The sequence below is a fragment of the Prionailurus bengalensis genome, chromosome A1, assembly GCF_016509475.1.
Source record: "Prionailurus bengalensis isolate Pbe53 chromosome A1, Fcat_Pben_1.1_paternal_pri, whole genome shotgun sequence".
NCBI lineage: Eukaryota > Metazoa > Chordata > Mammalia > Carnivora > Felidae > Prionailurus > Prionailurus bengalensis.
Genome location: NC_057343.1, coordinates 91,201,338 through 91,220,574, shown reverse-complemented (window position 1 = coordinate 91,220,574; position 19,237 = coordinate 91,201,338). Strand labels below are relative to the sequence as shown.

Here is a 19,237-nt window from a genome sequence, read left to right as displayed (position 1 = left end):
CCAGGCTCCAACCCACAAACTGTGAGACCTGAGCCAAAGTCGGACACTTAACTGACTGAGCCACCCAGGTGCCCCTATTACTGAATTTTCAAAGCCATGGGGGAGCTTTTTCTCCTTCTGAGTCAGGACTCTTGGTTTCAGAGGGACAGAAATCCAAGTCAAACTGTCTGAAGCAGAAAAAGCCATCAGAACTGTCTCTCCTTCCTACCTCTGCCCTCCTGTTGCTTCCACCACGAGGGGCTCTGGCCCACATCAGGGCAGAATGGCTCCCACGGGGACTCCAGGTTGACTTGCCACCCCCACCAGAGTCCTGTTCTGGTGCCTGCCATAAGCATGGTGACCAGAGAGAAGGGCTGTCATGGCCAGCACAGCCTGGGCTCAGGCTCCATGCTGAATAAAACCCTGACCAGAAAAGGTCCAGAGATGAGGGTGACCAGGAGAAGAAACTAGAAACACTGAAGTAGTATGCACACCGAACAGGACGTCCCTCAGTTGGGCTGCGTGGGGGTTGCTGTGTCAGGACACGTGACACAGGCAGGAGTTCCCCAGGGAACCTTTGTGCTTCTTCCCTCCTTCCCTCCCTCCTTCTTCATGTCACCAGGTGACACCAGAGAAGACTCCCTTCAGATCCCTCCACCAGCCAGACAGCTGCCTGGTTTCTTTATGTTACCAAAGTCTAGGTCCTTCCCAAGCTTATTTCCCAGGGAAGTGCTTGCACAGTCAGGCTGCCCTCTCCACCTGGTGTCCCCAGGTCTCTCCACCCAGGCAGCTGCTGGTGCTGTCAGTCTGCAGGCCTGTTCCTAAGCTGGTCAGGGCAGGAGGGAACGTCTTTTTCTAAGGGACTTGATGCTCAGTTTCCTAATCCTCCCCCAGAAGACTAGCTCGGGTCTCAGAGCCCAGCCACTTTGACACTTGGATTAGGTTAATCCAATGACAGTTTAGGCTAATCTCAGCTTTCAAGGGCTCAGACCATCCCCCCTGCCCCACCCGCCCACAATTACAACTTCTTACAGTTTCATTTCATCTGGTTTAATCCTGCCAGTTTAGACCATGTTCAGTTGGTCGTTTATGTGGACAACTAAGGAATTATTCTTACCCTAACAAGAATGGAGCAAGGACAAATGACCATGTCCTCTGAGCAGGACTGTTCTAAAAGGAGCAGGCAGCAGGAAAAGGGCCCAGAGAGCCCTGCAGATTCTGATTCCTGAGGGGAGCACACACAGCCCCACTCCAGCACATGCCGTATGCAGGAATGGTTGCCCAGAGAAGCCAGGAAACTGGACTTCTAGGACATTATTTTTTTATTTTTTAAGTTTATTTTGAGAGAGAAAGAGACACCCCAAGTGGGGGAGGGGCAGACGGAGAGAGAGAGTCTGCACTGCAGCGCAGAGCCCGATGCAGGGCACGAACTCACAAAGCTGTGAGATGGTGACCCAAGCCAAAACCAGGAGTCAGACACTTAACTGAGCCCCCCAGGCACCCGTATCCTCAATCTTTAAATGGCTGCAACTATTTCCAAGTCTTCTGAAAGCTTACAGGATCAACAGTCTGTTCTTGGGCCACGTTCAGTCCACAGGCTCAACCTCGGAGCATGGCAGACGTGAGCCAACCTCAAGAGGTGGCTCTGGGATGATGAAAAGGTAGAAAGAGTGTTCCAGAATGACTCACATTATGGGACAGCTCTCTCAATAAGCCCTGTCTCCTTCCCGAAGCCAGACAGTCGCTGTTGAGAGCCTCTCACTGCTTCTAAATGATTTTTGCCTTTTTTTTTCTTCAAGGTCAAAGCTGAAGATGGAAGACATCAAAGAAGTAAATAAGGCACTGAAGGTACTGGATTGTTGATGTTATTAGCATAAGAATCTCTGCCCAAGAGCAGCTGTTGGTCAGCTAGTGCGAACGCCCCATGTGCTCTTGGGTTTTGCCACAAGTCAGGTGAGCGTGTGCAGCTGAGGCTTCAGTGGCGGTTAGCACTTGTTCACAGAGCAGAAAGTGCCGCTCAGAGCCAGGTGACCTGGTGAGAGGTGGTGCTGCTGAGCGGCGAGCCCAGCCCAGAACCCTGGTCTGGATCCAGGCTCCTCAGCTGTCAGCTGTAGTTCCACCCCAGGCTTGCCACACAGGTGCCCAAATGGAGGAAGCACAAAGTGGCAGAGAGATCCAGGGATTGTTGAATAGGGAGTGTGAGACCTCTCCCTGCAAGTGAGGGGCCGGAGGCCACCCTGCTATTTCTGGGGACCATTCAAGCCCTGAGCTGGGCTGTGTTTCTGGACCACCTTGGGGAGGGCAGGATGATGCACCCACCTACGGAGAGCTGGAACGTGGGAACCAGGTGACTAGGTACGGGCATCAGGCTGGCCCACTAGGGTCGGGACAGGGACAGTTCAGAGAAGGGACCACCCACCTGGGACAGGAGTTTGCGGCCTCTGCTGGATGGAGACCCTAGTGCACACAGGGCAGAGGCAAACTGTCACGGCAGCTTACGGCAGCCCTGACTTAACATCATGCACCTTCCCCGCCCTGGCAGGTAGGCAGCGCCTTAGGGCAGATCGCTGTGAGCTGCTTTTCTGTCCCTGAAAAACTGCTGGAATGTCCAACAGTGACAGCAGCACTCGAGGAAGGAGCTGTTGGGCGTGGTCACGCTACAGCTCTTAGGGTCACTCTGTCACCAAGAAAGTGACATCCACCAGAGGCTAAGGAGCCAGAAAAGTTTCTCAGGTCTTTGGCCCCTTTGAAAGCTCAGTCCCTGCAGCTGAACAAATCATACCTCCTGGTTGTCCTTTAGAAAGAGCTTTCAGAGTGGCGGCTGCCTCTGTAGACTGGAGACTCCTGTCTCCCCGCCTCGCTCTGAGGGTCGGGGGCTCAGCATGTGGAGAAGGGCCTCCCATCCCATGGCACGTTGCCTTCTGTCTCAGCAGGGACTGCCATCACAGACCTGGTCTGGCTGACCAGTCTGGCCCCTCTCCCTCCTGCCAGTTCAGCAGGGGGACACTGGAGAATGTCTCAGCAGGGGGACACTGGAGAATGTCTCAGCCAGGATCCGGTTGCAGGCATCAGATCCTGACTCTTGTTACCTCAGCCGAAGGGCATTTATTCAAAGAGGGTGGGGAAGGCTCAGGTTCCCGGGAAGCTGGGGGATCTGGCTGCAGGCCAGAAAGCCAGGGCCAGAGGGCAGACGGTCTGCAGCATGTGAGCTGTGGTCCGGGCAGGGAGGCCCTAGGAGGCCCTATCTAGCGTAAAGTGGCTGTCCCTCAAAAGGTGCTATTAGAGAAGTGGTAGGCCACTGACATTGGGCAAAGGTCCATCAGGAGCCAGGCTGTAAACTGGGATTCTGTGGTGGTCTTTCCTCCCCCAGGGCCATACTTGGCTGAAAGACGATGAAGCAACGCACTGTAAGCAGTGTGAAAAGGAGTTCTCCATTTCCCGAAGAAAGGTATGTGGGGTGGCCCTCCATTGGCTCACACAGGTGGGGCTCCCCTCCCACCCCCAGTCCCACAGGGGCCACCGCACTGTGATCACACTTGCTGGTCTGCTGGCCCACGGAGATGGTTTCCCAGCTCATGCCCAGAGCTAGTCTAGGTGACCAGATCATTGAAAATTCATTTTAAGCAACAGGACCAACATCTGGCAAAGTGAGGCAAAAACAATCTCTAGAGAACCGGTGAGCAGCGAGTCTCCGGACAGGCCCCCAAGTGGCACCAAAAGCTCACTGGCATCTGGGCAGGGCCAGTGCCCTGGTAAGTCTGCCTCTGCCAGTGTACAGCCTGCCCTCAGGCTCCAGGAACAGAAGGTCCTATACCTTTGGTCCAGGGTTGACAGGGCTTTGAGTGACCAGTTTGGCATGATAGGGGCAGGATATAGATGCCAAGCAAAATTGGAAACCTCTACAGCCCACAGTACCCCATCCACTACTACACAGGTGCACATGCTCACCAGTCCCGGCTAATGGCCTCTCTGTGGAAAAGTACAACTCCCAAACCTTAGTGCCTTGCAGTAGGTCCAGAGGTAGAAACAGCCCTCCCGAGGCTACCGTTGAAATCCTGCTTTTCCACAAGGCCTGCTGGACACTAGGGCCTCTCCATCCCCACCTGTGAACGGCCTGGCAGAGGTTCATTGTCTAGCCTGATGGGGTTGGGCTGTTGGCAGAAATGACAGATTTCTACATGGATCCTGGTCTTGGCGTTCTGCCCAAGGCTTAGGCAGTTCTTCACAAAGTAAGACACCCATCAGGAGGGGCTGGCTGGCTAAAGAAACCTGGGGTCCCACCACAGGGTGCAGGGATTGCAGGGACTGAACCAGGGCCCCCAACTCCAGTAAACACATTCTGAAGGAAAAGAGCCTGATTCATACAAGCGCATGCCCCTCCACCACCACTCTGCAGACCTTAGAGGCACAGAGGCACAGGACTGTAGAAACGAAGGTCTGCAAGGACCCCTTCCAAACTGACACATCTGCAAGTCTGCCTTAGGTTTTAAGATCCCTCCCCCAAAGGCTGTAAGAACAAAGTGGGTGTACGGATGGGGGAGCACAGCACACCATGATGGTCTCTCTGTCCTGCAGCACCACTGCCGTAACTGCGGCCACATCTTCTGCAACACGTGTTCCAGCAACGAGCTAGCACTGCCCTCCTACCCCAAGCCCGTGCGTGTGTGCGACAGCTGCCACACGCTGCTCCTGCAGCGCTGCTCCTCGTCCACTGGCTCCTAAGCACACAGGGCGTCGGCGAGGCAGCCTCAGAACAGTGCCAAACTCTGTGGGTCTCGGGGGATGCCCAGGGGTTGGGGAAGCAGGAAGGAACGCGATCCTGGCCGGCTGTGCACACAGCATGGCGGAATGGAAGGTACACGCCTCTCCTTTCCGGACTGTATGGAATTAACCTATCTGCTAACCTATCTGGATGCTTCCTTCTCACTTGGCTACATCACTGGCTTTGGCTCCAGTGTAACTTCATGATTTTGCTACTGTCATTTTTCACTTTTCAAAAAAATTGTCCGGTTTTATGGCAGTCGTACTAGTATAACGAGCAACCAGTTCCGCCCCCCCCCCCCCCCCGCACCGTGCCTTCCCTGCTCCAGAAGCCAGAGATTTGCCACATCACACCCTTGTTAATATGTGTCTTTGGACCTGCAATAAAATCATTTATTTTTCACTCCGGTGCAGAAAGCATAGGCACTCGTGTCCGTGTCACAGAGGTCAGGGTCAGCCTCTGGGCAGCCCCCATGTCAGGACTAAAGGCCCTCAAGGAGGGCAGCTGCCTTTGAGGTGAGCCTGCTGGGTTCTGGTACAGGCCGTGCCCTGTCCAGTGAGCTGAGTACGACATAGGCCATTAAGTCCACCAACAGGCACAGAGGAAGTGACCTCACGCCCATCACCAAAGCTCAGAAGTTGTTCCTTTATGCAAGTGGATTGCAGGAGATACCTGTGGGAGGCACCTACCAGATAGTCATTCACGAACTTCAAAAGTAGGGCTAGGACAGGTGCAGTCAGCTGTGAAATTGGGCTCAGCACATGCTCACCCCACCCCCTGCCCCCAGCCAGGGGTCTGAAATGAAACAAGTGCTGTAATGCTGTCCAGACCTGTCCATCCATCCATCTGCAGAGCCTCTGCCTTCTCCAGCCCTCAGTGGACTCCCAGTGCTGGCTGCTCAGTCCCCACTTTCCCCGTAAGTCCCCTGGCATGCTTAGCTGTCCAGCCCCTGCTCGAGGCCCTGGCTCTCCCTCTTCTTCCTGGGCTCTTACCCTGCAGAAAGTTCCCCCACAGGCTGGCTCAGATTCCATATGTGCTGCTCCCTTAAACACATCTGTGGGGTTGGGAAGTTGGGGGGGGAAGAGATCTGGGCAGCTCTGCAAGGTTGGGTCGATACACACGCCCAGCTCCAGAGCAACATTCCTTCGGAGCTGCAGGTTCTCACATCCTATCAGGAAGTACGATGGCAGCGAAAGCAGCTGCCAAGAGGGATGCTTCATCTGAGCAGCTTTTTAGTAAAATCTCCAGCACTCAGCCGTTCCCATAATGCTTACATCCTGAACTATACTCCACACTGGTCTGGCATCAGAGCGGTACCCAGTTTTCAGTGCACCCAATTTGGATTCCAGCTCACTGGGGAGCCTTGGGCTCATCATCACCTCACTTATGGGCTCTCATCTGCCCTCACAGAAAATACCTGACTCCTGTTTTGACCACTTAGTAGAATGTTCCCCCTCTCCACCCAACAAGCAAGATACTGAGACATTATTCAAAGGACCCTTTTGCCAGTTACCAAATATTTAGTTGCAGTGAGACAACTTTTCTATCCACGTCACATCAAATATGCACCTGAACTTTGGAATCCTCAGGCTGTGGTGGGGTGACCTTCCTAACCCGAGCAATGAGGGACAGTGGTCTAAGGCAATGCTTCTCAAGCTTAAATGCACAGGTTAATTAGCCAGGAAGAAGGGTGTCCTGTTAGAATGCCACCTCCCAACAGCACCTGGAGGTTCTGGTCTAACAAGCACCCAGGTGGTTTTGGTTCAAGTCCATGGAACACAAGGTTCCAAAGAACCAGGATGGTGGGTTAAATACTCCCTTTTCAAAAGCCAAATGGTTCTGGATTAGCTTAGCCTTACTCCCGCCGTCCCCTTTACCTCCAAAGAGCCTTTACTCAACAAAGACATTCCTTACGTAAAACAACTTAAAGAGCCAGACAAGCAACCTTCCTTGAGCCTTCTCATTAACAGGGGTCAGTTCCACAGACACTGAATAACTCAGCCAAGATGCTAGGGGCAGTGTGAAGTCCAGAACACAGCAGAAGCTCAAGGCTGCCTCCCCTGCAAATTATTTCTCTAAACCTGAAGACAGGCTAAGGATTCCAAGAACACTTGTGTGCCCCAGGCTGATGGCAAGTTGTTCCCCTCCACCATGTGGGATAGCACCATCCTCCACAGAGGGGATGCAGCACAATACATCTGCAGGGCCTTTTGCACACGTTTGTGCAATGCTGCCATCTACAGATGCTTAGAAACACCTAGGATTGTAACCAAACCTCACCCAAGATGAAAAGAGATTTTCAGCACTGACACAAGTGGCTTCAAATCCTCAATTTGGCTTAAGCGGAGTCTGCAGTGTTAAGCATGTACTAAAGGAATTTTGAGACAATCACACCTTTAAGAGGGCTAGCTCCTTCTAGAAGACCTCCCGTACCCCACGTAAGCAAAAACTCAAGAGATGCCATCAGAGTGGGAAGGGTGGCTGCTGGTCAGCCACCTGCCACCCCTGGCACTTCCTTCTTAGCCAGGCCTGCTGCAGGCCTCCGCGAACATGCAGAACATGCAGTGAGCACTTCTGCCTCTCCATGTTTTACGCAAGCGCTTAGCGAGTCAGAGGCAGCTCAGGTTAGGTCCTACGCAGCCAGGCCAAACACACAGCCCTTCCACAAGGGCCCCACAAGCTAGATTTACCTTCAGTTGCACTGGAGGGAAGTCTGACGACATCTACACAACAGCCTCAACTGCCGAGCCTCTCTGCCACAGCCAAAGATGTGAGCCACTGTCACCTACGCCCCGGGCAGGAATAGAGCACCAAGAAACAGTCCACATGACACTGAAGTATAGACAAGACAAAGTGCAGTTTTTAAAAGGAAGATTTATTTGACAAGTTTCACTTAGCGCAATACACCTAAAAGGAAATCACAATACAATGAAAGATTTAAATCAAGGCCTCAGAATTTCATACAAACACCAAGACCAAAATCCTAAAGTATTGGTATTGCGTCTCAAATTTCCCCCGTTAACTTAAAAAAAAAAAAAAAAAACTTACGTGCCTTAGAGAGGTTATTAAATGAAACTAGAATTAACAAACATGCCAAATGTTTTCACTTTTAAATGTAGACACAGCTCCTATATTGAGTTTTACAAAAAAAGGCATGTCTTTCAACATGCATCCAAACAGTGTTCAATGTAATGTGGTATAAGAGCAACATTTAACATAATTCAACTGCTTTAACCTAAATACACTTACTGCTTAAGTACATCCTACTATATAACTAGAGAAAAGCTGAAAATTGTTTAACAGTTATAGTTTACTCGGTTGTTACATCCTAGATGAAAGTTTGTGTTCAAAAATACTGAACCTTAAGTCTTTAAAACAATCCTGATTTCCACTTAGAGTAAGCATAAATCACAAGCTTGTATTGCAAAACTGTTAAACTTTTTTCTTTAAAAAATGTTGACCAAGAGTCTGTGATCAGGATCAATTACATTCCCCATCCACCACTCATACTGGACATGCTAGACATCCCTCCCATTCCGTTCACTCCCATAGATGCACGGCTTCCACTACTGTAGTAGCTGCTGTTCACTGCTCCTTGGCTGCCTGCAAAGAGATCAATATTACAAGTCAGGAGAATTATCAGATTATCAGTCAAATAAAATATAGCATTCCAAGAAAAAGTTTAAAAAGTATACGAGTACAAATGGCTGCTGTCCAAGTGGCGAGAAGCATGTTTGGGAAAGGGGACTCCCGACTCCAAACAAGTCTCAATTAACCCCTTTTCTCTGCAGTACCAACTTGCCAGACTCTCGTGCTACCATTTAATTGGATGCTTCAGGATCAACATAGAAAATTAAGTTTAAAGGAAAACTAGTGTTTTTCAAAAATTGCAAAATTACTTCATGTTGTTTTTAAAGCTAAACAAGGCATTTTAAAAAAAAAATTTTACCATAAACATTCACAATGTGTCCATCGAATGGCATATATGAATAGGGAGGTCAGGGGCAGTCTCTTGCTTTTCCTATTCATGGTGGGCAGGAAGTGAGACGACAAAAGTTGGACTAAAGGCAACTCACTGTGCCCAAAATGGCAGCCTCCATGGAGTTAAGTCAGAGCCATTGACTGCTATAGAAATAGTGTTATTACAACATATCAGTATTTGCTATTGGGAATTTAAATTATATTTTTTGAGAAAATATTTACCTATGCAATGTTTGATTGAAAATCACTGGAGTTTTCCTGTAAAACTTGGTCTGCAAAAGGATTTTGTAGGGTAAGACTATAATACCAAAATCACCATTCTTTAGACCAATTGAAAAAAAAAATCAAATAAAAGCAATCCTAGGATAAAACTGACTAGTAAATACGGTCCTGAACCCAACCACCATTCTACTTTATAAAATTCTCCCTCCATCTAAAATGGATTTAATGCTAACGAAAAGACAGAAAAAAAAAAAAAAGATGAACAATTTTTTTTAATAAATGGAGGCAGATGTTTTCTGGCTCGACATTATTCCAAGGTGCAATGACTAATAATTTATACAACACTTCCCCCTCCCAAAGATTGGTTCTGAAAATTAAGCTATTAAAAGAACAAGTTACATTTGGATCAAAAGCATATTATTTATTAACCCCAATTTCACCAAAAAGAAGCCTGCATATTCCCCCAACTAAAGAAACCTGCCTAAAACTTATCTCAAGTATACAGAAAAACACACTTACCATATCCACTCATGCTGCTCTGGCCGCCATAGCCGCCTCCATAACCACCACTCAGCTGCTGACTGGCTGGGCCACCATAACTGGACTGGTTTGCTGTTAAGTTAAGAGAACATTAGAACCTTGTGCCATATGTAATGTGGTACCTGGTGGTACCGGGCTTGTAATTCTAAATCTATGATTTTCCAGTTTTGAGTTTATATTACTATAATCCTCTGTCTCCTTCTGCCTATTGCCTATGACCAAAACTACCTATCCATCGTATGAACTAATCAAACATTTATAAACCAAAAGGCCAACAAGTATGCACATCAGCAGGACTAAATGCACATGATTCCATAAAGTAGAGGCATTTTGAGAAGACCTTAAGATACTGCTTAACTGGATTTAGTGGGGTTTTACCCCATAATTTATACAGTAAGGTTATATGAATACACAGGTATAACTGAACACCTAATTATGCCCAACTATGCCCAAGAATTTATTCATCCTGTGCTTTTTAGTTAATTTTAGACTTATACTTCATAAAGACAACCAAACTAGTTTCTGCCATCCCCTCCCCCAAAAGTACTTAAAACTAGTCATCTAAACAGTTTTTACATTAACTCACAAGGATTTAAATAAGCCAGACAAAATTCAAATTGAAAACTCTTTGCCTAACTTAATTATGCTAAACTCATTAAAATATAAATTAACTTAACTTATATAATCGACTTATATAGATATGTTTTGGTTTTTAAAAAAACTAACGATATTTACACAAGCCCATGCCTCCCATCATTTGGCTACCATAAGCACCACCGCTTGCTCCTGCTGTAGAATTCAAGAAGAGTTCTACATATCTGTGTTCTGAAATGAGAGAAAAGGCATACAAGGTTAGCTTAAAAAAAAGACACTAAAGTGATATTTACACAAACCCATGCCTCCTAGCATTTGGCTACCGTAAGCACCACCGCTTGCTCCTGCTGTAGAATTCAAGAAGAGTTCTACATATCTGTGTTCTGAAATGAGAAAAAAAAAAGTTTGAAAGTGTTTGTTGGTGAAAGAAAGAGAGAGAAGCACTTTTAAGTTCTTAAACAAGTAGATCTGTGAACTTCAAATACTTTTGGTAAAAAAAAGTCTAGCTGCTTCTCAGGCAATTGGACTATGCACATTTCAAAAACCAGCCTTTTGATTTAAACATTCATCTAAATTAAGTCAATTAAGGCTATAATTCAAGTCCATGTTCTCATCACAAACCCCTTCCAATCCCACTAAACCCCCATTTTTTAAACACAAACCAAAGAACTAACTCATTATCAGACCGAATTTCTCATACATCCCTACTATTTCTCTATCACAAACACTGGTCACTCAACCATCTGTAGAGACCCCCGGCCTAGACACTTAAATCTCACTTACGCATATTTGCTTTGTCTTTTGACATAGCTGCCACAGCATCTTCATGAGTTGCAAACTCGACGTCTGCTTCACCAGTTACTCTGCCATCAGGACCAATTTCAATGTGTACTCTCACAGGGTTCAGCGGTGAAAAGAACTAAATATAAGCATTTCAGAGAATAAGTCAAATCTCTATTGTTAGAAAACAAATTTATAGCGTACTGTTTCACTTAGACTAAGAACCAAGTTTTTAATGCTCTCCTGAAATAGACAACCTGTAAATTTATCTTACACTTACATTATAAATGTCGTTCTCAGTAGCTCTGTAAGGTAATCCCCGCATGTGTACACAATGTCCTGTTGTGCTCTGGAAAGTAGAGCCACCATCCCCGTATCTGTGATCAGACATTCCTGAAAAACAATAATTGAGGTCTAGATGGACAAGAGTGTAAGTATCCTTTAGTTGAGAAATTCAATTCTTACCTTACCTCTTCCAAATCTATCTGACCCAAATCCATAGCCATCATTATATCCATTATAATCATCATAGCCTCCATAACCTGGAAGACAAGAAGTACAATCAATCAAATGAAAACAGTTACACAAACAACAGACCTTGTGATATCTGCATATTGACATACCTCCTCCATAAGCACCACGTCTCATCCGTTCAAAGCCAGCTCCCCTGCCAATGCTGTTATACCCTCTGCCAGCTCCAGGTCTGTCATAGGGACCTGGCCGCTGCATGGCCATAAGCTTTCGTGGTGGATCATAGTGAGTTCTAACTTCAGCTCGACTGCTCTTAAAGATTTCGATATACCTAAAGCATTGTTCACGAAGGAAAGGGATGGGGAAGGGAGAAAAAACATTAGTTCATTTCATACAGGTATTTAGTTACACAAGAAAACAATGTAGTCATAGCCATGAAACTGACTAATATTTAAAGCCAGATTTCTTATATTTGCATAGGCAATGACCAGAAATTCACTCAATTGTAAGATTTAATGTAAATTGTATTTATAGAGTATAACTCACTCCTCTGAGGCAGAGAGCCCAACCTTAGGGGTAGAGAGGAGTACTACAAATAAATGTTTTAGGAGGGAAAGAATTCCACTCAACTTTCAACATTTCATGTCTTAAATCCATTGGCATCATGTATAGCAAGTGGGCTAAAAAGCCAGCCTCCACCAACAGTCTAGCCCACACTACACATTTTCTTTCGCCAATAATACCCCAGGCCTATGCTTTTAGTAGAAATCAGCATAGGTAAGCGCATGCTTCAATGAAAAATAGTCACAAGCAAAGAGAATAAAACCTTTTGTGACAATTTCTTGAAAGCTATGCTTATTAATACATATGCAGAATATTTATACAGCAAGAAAAAGTTTGTTGCATTTCAACTTTAAAAACAAGATCAGAAAGTATCACATTTTCTTATGGTAATATTAATTTACTAGGTGGGTGTTATTACAGCTAAAGCCAGGTTTGCATTAACATTTTTTAAAGCCATAGTCTCTCAACTCTATTGATTAGAATTAGGAATCTTGGAATCTTACAGTATCGTAAGGGAGACCAAATTAACTGGGGACAATTTTAAAACCTAAACTTTAATCTCAATGCTTTATGGGACTTTAATATAGGGAATTTGAAAATTGTGGCAAAACATCAATTGGGACTAGAAAATAGGTTTCTTTCTTCTAAGCAGAGAGAATATGGATTTAATTGTTTACCATAAGAAAAGTGACAAATCCAACCAACCATCCATCCCCACCTGTGCCCTATTCTTTCCTTGTGTTTCTTTAGAGCCTTTTCAGCTATTTCCTGTGAAGCAAACTGCACGAAGGCCTCCCCCGTACTCCTCCCCTGGAAGTCCACCGGCAATGTTATCCCATTTGGCACGATTTCCAACCCTTCAACCCAAGGACAAATAACCCCAGTAGGGGGGCAATATTAACATCACAAGCCCAGAAATGATTCTTCTTATAGCTTTAAATAAACCAGAATTTTAACTTTAGGTGAACGGTATGCTTTCAACAAGTACTTTTTTACATATGCATTGTAATATGAAGTTCCATTATTACAAAGTATAACTCAATTCTTAACACACCCCATGGCACAGTATGTAAGAAAAAAACTTGAACACAGGATGCATTAAGAATTCAACAATTAACACTCTAATCTATGCAAATTAATGTTGAGAATTACACAAGAATTTAATAAAGTTTCAAGCATTAAATACAACAGTTACTAAAAACACCTTTTACCTCAATTTATATTTCAATGTTCTAAGTTAGTGGAACTTCAACTTTTAAAAAAAATTACACATTTAAACATTTCATATACAAATTGAAACATTGCTTAAGTCATATAATTGACAAACATACAATCTAAACTTTTCAACAAACAACTGATCTACACAGCACAATCATGCACTCTTATGCTCTAATAGTAGTATGATTCACTTCTGGAAATTCCGTCTATGAAAAATCCTTTCCGTGGATACATTCCCAAGCTTACAAAAAGGGCTTAAAGCACTTTCCTAGAAGATATGAAATTATGTTCATATTTAACGTTGACAGATAGCATTCAATTCTCACCAATTTAGACAAAAACAATCAAAGCAGACTTGATTTCAAGAATTCTGGCAAAATATTAGGACTTGATACATATCTAAGTCAAGATTTTCATACATACTATACTGAACCATGAAAGGATTTCTTAATTCCACTTATCACATGAGTATTAAAATAGTACTTAAAATATATGATCTAACATTCTTCTACACATGCAATTTTACCAGCTCTTCAGCATAAAAACATTCAAATACTTTAGGCCCAGAACAGTTTCAAAATACTTTCTTTATTTCAGACAATGAGACTACATTCAAACTACTCTTACATTAGATTTTAAGTAAGTTCATAATTCCCTGGCTACAACAACCAGTTGCTTCCGTATTTTTTTTCCCCACTAAGAGTTAGGCCATTAGAGACGTTTCTGGGCCCATGACCCAATTTGTCTTAAAACATAGGCACTTGCCATAAATCACAACAACCTAACTCAAACTAATCTAATGTTAAGGGATCTTACCTTTAACTTGAAGTACTTTGCTGAACAGCATTGTGAGGAAGTAGTTAAGCTGTTGAGGACAATCCTCAAAGATCTACTCTGAACTACAATACTAAATATAGGCAAAGTTAGCATTTTCAAAGTACTTAATTTCCACCTTTAAGATGGGCTTAAATTATTTGAAGGTCTCCAGGAAGAAGAAAACATTTAATTCACCTGTATATACTCACACCTGTTTAAATATCTAAGCTACTCAACTTTAAGGTCTATTAAATCACATGTTGCCAGAAGCTAGCCAGAACTCACTGCTCAGCAACAAACACAACTACATACCTGAGAAGAACTGAACAATTTCTTCCTTGCTACATCCAAAGGGGAGTCCTCTAAGCCGTACAAAGCCATCATTGGCCGTGTCAGGACTATTTGGACCAGTATGCTTCAACACCCAATCCATTTCAACGTTGTTTGACTTGAATACTGAAAGAGGTGCTTAGAATTAGTCAATTTTGGAAAGTCAGAGAATGAAGTTCAGACTTCCTGGGTCTTTAGATAATCTAGGAAGAGCTGCCATAAACTCCCTTAGATGACCATTTCCATGCGGTCAAATACCTAAAATTCAGAAGGGGTAAGATAGAGCTCTATGTGTTTAATGTTTTTATTTACTGTTACTAGGGCAACATAAATCAAACCTTCAACATATCTGTGTCCCATAGTTTCTCTGTCTTTTTTCAGGGCCAATTTGACTTCATCTTCTGATTCAAGTTCAACAAAAGCCTCGCCACTCGGTCTGCCTTCTCTGGTGTAGATGAAACGAATACCTTGAGCCCCATTTTGAATTTTGCAGTCTGGAAAGAAAACAACCGTTAATACAGAATTTAAAACTAAAAACAAAAAAACAAGAACAAAAAAAAAAAAACCACCTCTGGGTGATACAGATGAAACGCCTATTCATGCTCCGCTACAGAGCTTTTGCAAAGCCTAGAATGAGCATTATTACCAAATCCCAGAGCCGCTTTCTAGAACTTAAGCCATTAACTTCTCCCAAACTTCCTTACTCCCTAGATGATACATTACCTCAAGAAAACCCAAAATCCAGTTTAACAAAATTGATTTCCAAGTCTTCTCCATTGAACATCCTTTGAAACCCCTCATAAAATAAGTCTGGACTTTGATTTTATGGCATTTTCTGGGTACTGTTTCAAGTTTTGGTCCAGGGCACTTGGTTTTACCTTACTAGCAGCAACATTACAATTTCTCCTGTGAATCCAAATTTGCAGGGCCAATACTCACCTAAGTGGGGATCAATGTTAGCAAGCTAAAATGCTCCAAGTTGCACAGCTGAAGCCAAACTCAGTCTTGCTCACCGCAAGGTGGCTTCCAGTGTACTTGGTTCTCGTTTTACAGGTCGTTTTCCGTTACCCAGGCTAAATTCAGACAGTAAGTCAATACTACAAGTGTCCTTCCAAAACCTGTAAATTTCTTCCAAATATATCTTTATCAGCCTAAACTCACACTAGCAATGAGAACAAGGACATTCTAGTAGAAATTATTCAGAAAACCTACATACTGGAAAAGAGCTACACAGACAAGTAAATTTCCCTGGACTTCAGGGTCCTCAACTGTAAAGTGAGCCAGATTAAGAACTAGAATGAGCAAGAACTCGTCACAATTACCAAATCTTGATTTGGAAAATTGTCTGAAATTAACAAGTGACATTTTAACTTTCTGAAGTCAAATACCCTGCTTCAAGAATATACCAAAACTGGGAGTAAGTTGTTACACTTCAAGGTTTTGCAAAATGTTAGTATTGTTTGCCCAGCAACTGGGCAATTTTCTCAAGATGAAGAGAGAAATCCCATTTATCCTTTCGAAAAGATAGCCGTAGAAGACTAGTGCTTAAACGTAGGTAAAGCAAACAAACAAAACAAAAAAAAAAATCAGCCAGAGAGGCCGCACTCCCCCCCCAGAGGACTCGGAGGGCGGGCGGGGCTTTCGCAATTTCCATTGCGTAACAGCGGCCGGCGGGGCGCGAGCAGCCCAGAGGGAACGGCTGCCGCCCGCGCCCCGCCAGGGGGCGCCCCAGGCCCGGCCCGCCCCGCCCCGCCCTGGCCCGACCGCCTCACGGCCCGCCTGCCCGTCCGCCGGCTCCGGCCCCGAACTCCCGCCTCCGCTTCAAACTCACCAGAAAAAAAACGCTGCACTTCGTCTGCTGAGCAAGACCAAGGCAAGCCCCGGACCTTCACCACGAATCCCTCTCCGCCTTCGGTGCCCAACATCATTGTCTCTTAGTGGGTCCTGGCGTCCAAACAGACTGCAAGGCGAAGGATGAACGTCAGAACAGGGAAATGTTAAAATTCAACAGCCCTCCGCCCTCGAGGCGCCCGACGGTCCGCGGCGCCCGAGTATGAGGCGAGCCCGTGCAGACGCCCGAAACCCAGCAATTCCAACACCAACGCCTCTTTGGCCAACGGCCGGGAGCCCGAAGCCGCTATGGGCACCAAGTACCGGTGCCCCAAGCCGAGGGGGCCCTGGCCTAGCGCCAGCGTGGAGGCAAGGAAATGGCGGCGGCCGCTTCCGCTCCGCCTCCTCCGACATCTCACACAATAGAGTCGACGCGGCCTGCAGGCCTCGGCGGCCCCGCCGCTACTCGGCGAATTACTTCTGGCTTTTAGTGGCAGCCCGCACCTTGCCAAGGCCCCACAGACACTACCGAGGGCTAGGGATAAGCAGTCCTCGAAAAAATGACATCCTCGGGGGCCGCTGGGTAGCAAACACAGAGCGACACTCACCTACCTGAACACACGACTTCGGCGTGGCTGAGAAGAAATGGCCAGCGGGCGCCTGCGCAACCTAAATAAGGCCCTTTGAACAAGCTCTGCGCACGCGCAGCTAGGTGCCCGCACCGCCCCCTTGCGTCACACAGAGCTCAGACGCATGCGTAATTTCATGAGCGGGCCTCCCTCTAGGCAGCATATGATTGTGCGCACGCGTTTTGGGCTCATTCCCCCTCCCACCTCCATAAACCCGCCGGGCTTTCTTGCGCCTGCGCCATTCCGCGGTTATTGAACTTCGAGCTTCTGCCGTTTATGATTTAGTTTCATGCGCATGCGTCTTCCTTCAAACAGGTCTGTCCCCTTACCCGCCAGAGTGGGGGAGGGGAATGGCGGCAATCCATTCCCTGTAGTAATCATATGAAAGGCCGTCCCGAGATCTGGGGTGTGGTGCGGTGGCTACGTTCCTACCCCTACTCTAGCCTATTATCCGCGCTCCGGGCTTACCTGAAGGGACAGCCGCTCCCCGCCCTGGCGCCGCCTATACCCGTTTTCTCCCTAGAACCAGCCTATGACCACCTGGGCCTCTCCTGGGGGCTGCGACACCGGAAGCATGTCCAAGGCTTATGTGCCTCCACTCCCCTTACCTGCCACCGTCGGGCCTGAGGCCCGGACCCGCGCGGGGTCTCCTGCGCGTGCCTCAGTCCCGTACCTGGCTTTTGCCCTAACGAACTCGCACCCCCGCGACCCTACCCCCCCCCCCCCCTGCGGCGCCCAGTAGGCAGGCCCTGAACTCCGCGGGGCGCTGCCACGAGAAAGGGTGGCCGGAAGCCGTGTCCCACTGCACTTCATCAGCGCCGGACTCGGCTCTCCTGAGCAGGTTCCTGCTTAATTCTATCAAGGATAAGTGGGTACTATTAAGTCCCTTTCCCCGGTGGAGACGCCGGGTCACCCCATGTGAGCATATGGCACAAGATGAGTGGTGTTCCTGGTCCCCACCAGCACTGCAGGGAACTTACCTGCCTGTCCTCTCCACCTCAGACCTACGGACACAGGCCATAAACAAGTTAGCAATAAGGTAGTGTTGGACAGTTAGTGAAGGCCTCTCTGAATGCCACCATGAAAGGATTTGGGCGAAATCCTTTGGCGAAAGTTTGTTCCTGCCCAAGTGTAATAATCTGGAAGCCTCATCCAGTTTTGACAGGTTTGAGAAAACTAGAGAAAGATTCATCAATGGAGTAAAGGGGGACAATGATCCAAGATAGGATCCCAGAGGTAGGGTGACCCTGACGGGCCATTTAGGTCTTGGCAAGGGTGTTAACTCCAAGTGCAAGGGGAAGGCTCTAGCAGATCTTCAACAGGGAGGAATACAAGCTGTTGGTAAAGGAAAATTCCATGGCTAGGAGTGAAAGGGACACAGAAAGAACAGGCAGGGTGAATAATGCTGCCTGCCCTCAAATGAAAACAGAGCTAGAGGAAATGGCATTTTGGCTGAAGTCACCAAGACGTGGGACTCCCAAATCTTCCAGACAGAAGTTCTATTTCTGGGTGGTTCACAAGTAAGGAAAACATTTTTTTTGCTTTTGAGATTTTTTTTAATGTTTTACTTATTTTTGAGATAGAGACAGAGCATGAGCAGGGGAGGGGCAGAGAGAAGGGGACACACAGAATCTGAAGCAGGCTCCAGGCTCTGAGCTGTCAGCACAGAGCCTGACGCAGGGCTCGAACTCACGGAGTGTGAGATCATGACCTGAGCTGAAGTCCGACGCTTAACCGACTGAGCCACCCAAGCGCCCCCATTTTTTTTGCTTTTGGATGCTCTCTCCAGGATATCACAAAGACACTTCCCAGAGGTTTCTTATAATTTTTTGTTTTAATTAAGGTATAATTAACATCCGGAGGTGTCGTCTTAATAGGTTACAGCGTTTGAGAGTTCAGGTCTTACTAAATGACCAAAGAACACTGGTTTATGATCAGATGAGGGAAAACCCCTGATCTCCTTGGTAGTGCATTTTAAAAAATCATGTTTCTACCTTTTAACAATATTGCCACACTTTTTTTTTTAATTTTTTTTTCCCAACGTTTATTTATTTTTGGGACAGAGAGAGACATAGCATGAACGGGGGAGGGGCAGAGAGAGAGGGAGACACAGAATCGGAAACAGGCTCCAGGCTCTGAGCCATCAGCTCAGAGCCCGACGCGGGGCTTGAACTCACGGACCGCGAGATCGTGACCTGGCTGAAGTCCGACGCTTAACCGACTGCGCCACCCAGGCGCCCCAATATGGCCACACTTCTAAGATGTTTATTTTTCCTAGTTTTTTTCCTACAGTTTCCTGTGGTCTTCTCCCATAATAAGAATGTGGGTGCCTGGATGGCTTAGTCAGTGGAGCATGCAACTTTTGATCTTGGCATTGTGGGTTTGAGCCCCACATAAGGTGTAGAGGTACTTAAAAATCCTTTAAAAAAATCAATGTAATGTATCATTATCACAGAAAGACTTGATCATTTCTGTAGGGTAAATTTCTAGAAGTAAAATTATTTAATGAAAGGATCTGAGT

General features: G+C 46.3%; 2 protein-coding genes across 8 annotated transcripts in view; one reads left to right on the top strand and one right to left on the bottom strand.

Annotated features, from left to right (window-relative positions):
* Positions 1 to 5,143, top strand: part of RUFY1 (RUN and FYVE domain containing 1) — a 59,461-nt gene extending 54,318 nt beyond the window's left edge. For both annotated transcript variants that reach the window (XM_043585511.1, XM_043585508.1), the window contains 3 exons: positions 1,779 to 1,827; positions 3,350 to 3,427; positions 4,555 to 5,143. In XM_043585511.1, coding sequence (XP_043441446.1) covers positions 1,779 to 1,827; positions 3,350 to 3,427; positions 4,555 to 4,701 — 274 coding nt within the window. In that variant the 3' untranslated portion in view covers positions 4,702 to 5,143. The remainder of the gene's footprint in view (positions 1 to 1,778; positions 1,828 to 3,349; positions 3,428 to 4,554) is intronic.
* A 2,452-nt stretch (positions 5,144 to 7,595) lies between these two features.
* On the bottom strand, positions 7,596 to 16,820 carry HNRNPH1 (heterogeneous nuclear ribonucleoprotein H1). Of its 6 annotated transcripts, XM_043585546.1 has the most exons (14): positions 16,696 to 16,818; positions 16,089 to 16,217; positions 14,596 to 14,751; positions 14,240 to 14,383; positions 12,612 to 12,750; positions 11,482 to 11,660; positions 11,329 to 11,400; positions 11,139 to 11,272; positions 10,862 to 10,997; positions 10,402 to 10,461; positions 10,220 to 10,309; positions 9,464 to 9,556; positions 8,945 to 8,994; positions 8,140 to 8,344 (listed from the first exon to the last, which is right to left on the bottom strand). In XM_043585546.1, exons 2-13 carry the CDS (start codon positions 16,183 to 16,185, stop codon positions 8,945 to 8,947), a joined length of 1,350 nt encoding a protein of 449 aa, XP_043441481.1. In that variant the 5' UTR covers positions 16,186 to 16,217; positions 16,696 to 16,818; the 3' UTR covers positions 8,140 to 8,344. The 6 variants fall into 6 exon arrangements, with proteins under 6 accessions (XP_043441453.1, XP_043441447.1, XP_043441472.1 ...); XM_043585518.1 differs by lacking the exon at positions 8,945 to 8,994 and having other exon boundaries at positions 7,596 to 8,344; positions 16,696 to 16,819; XM_043585512.1 differs by lacking the exon at positions 8,945 to 8,994 and having other exon boundaries at positions 7,596 to 8,344; positions 16,700 to 16,818.
* Between the last annotated feature and the right edge of the window lie 2,417 nt (positions 16,821 to 19,237).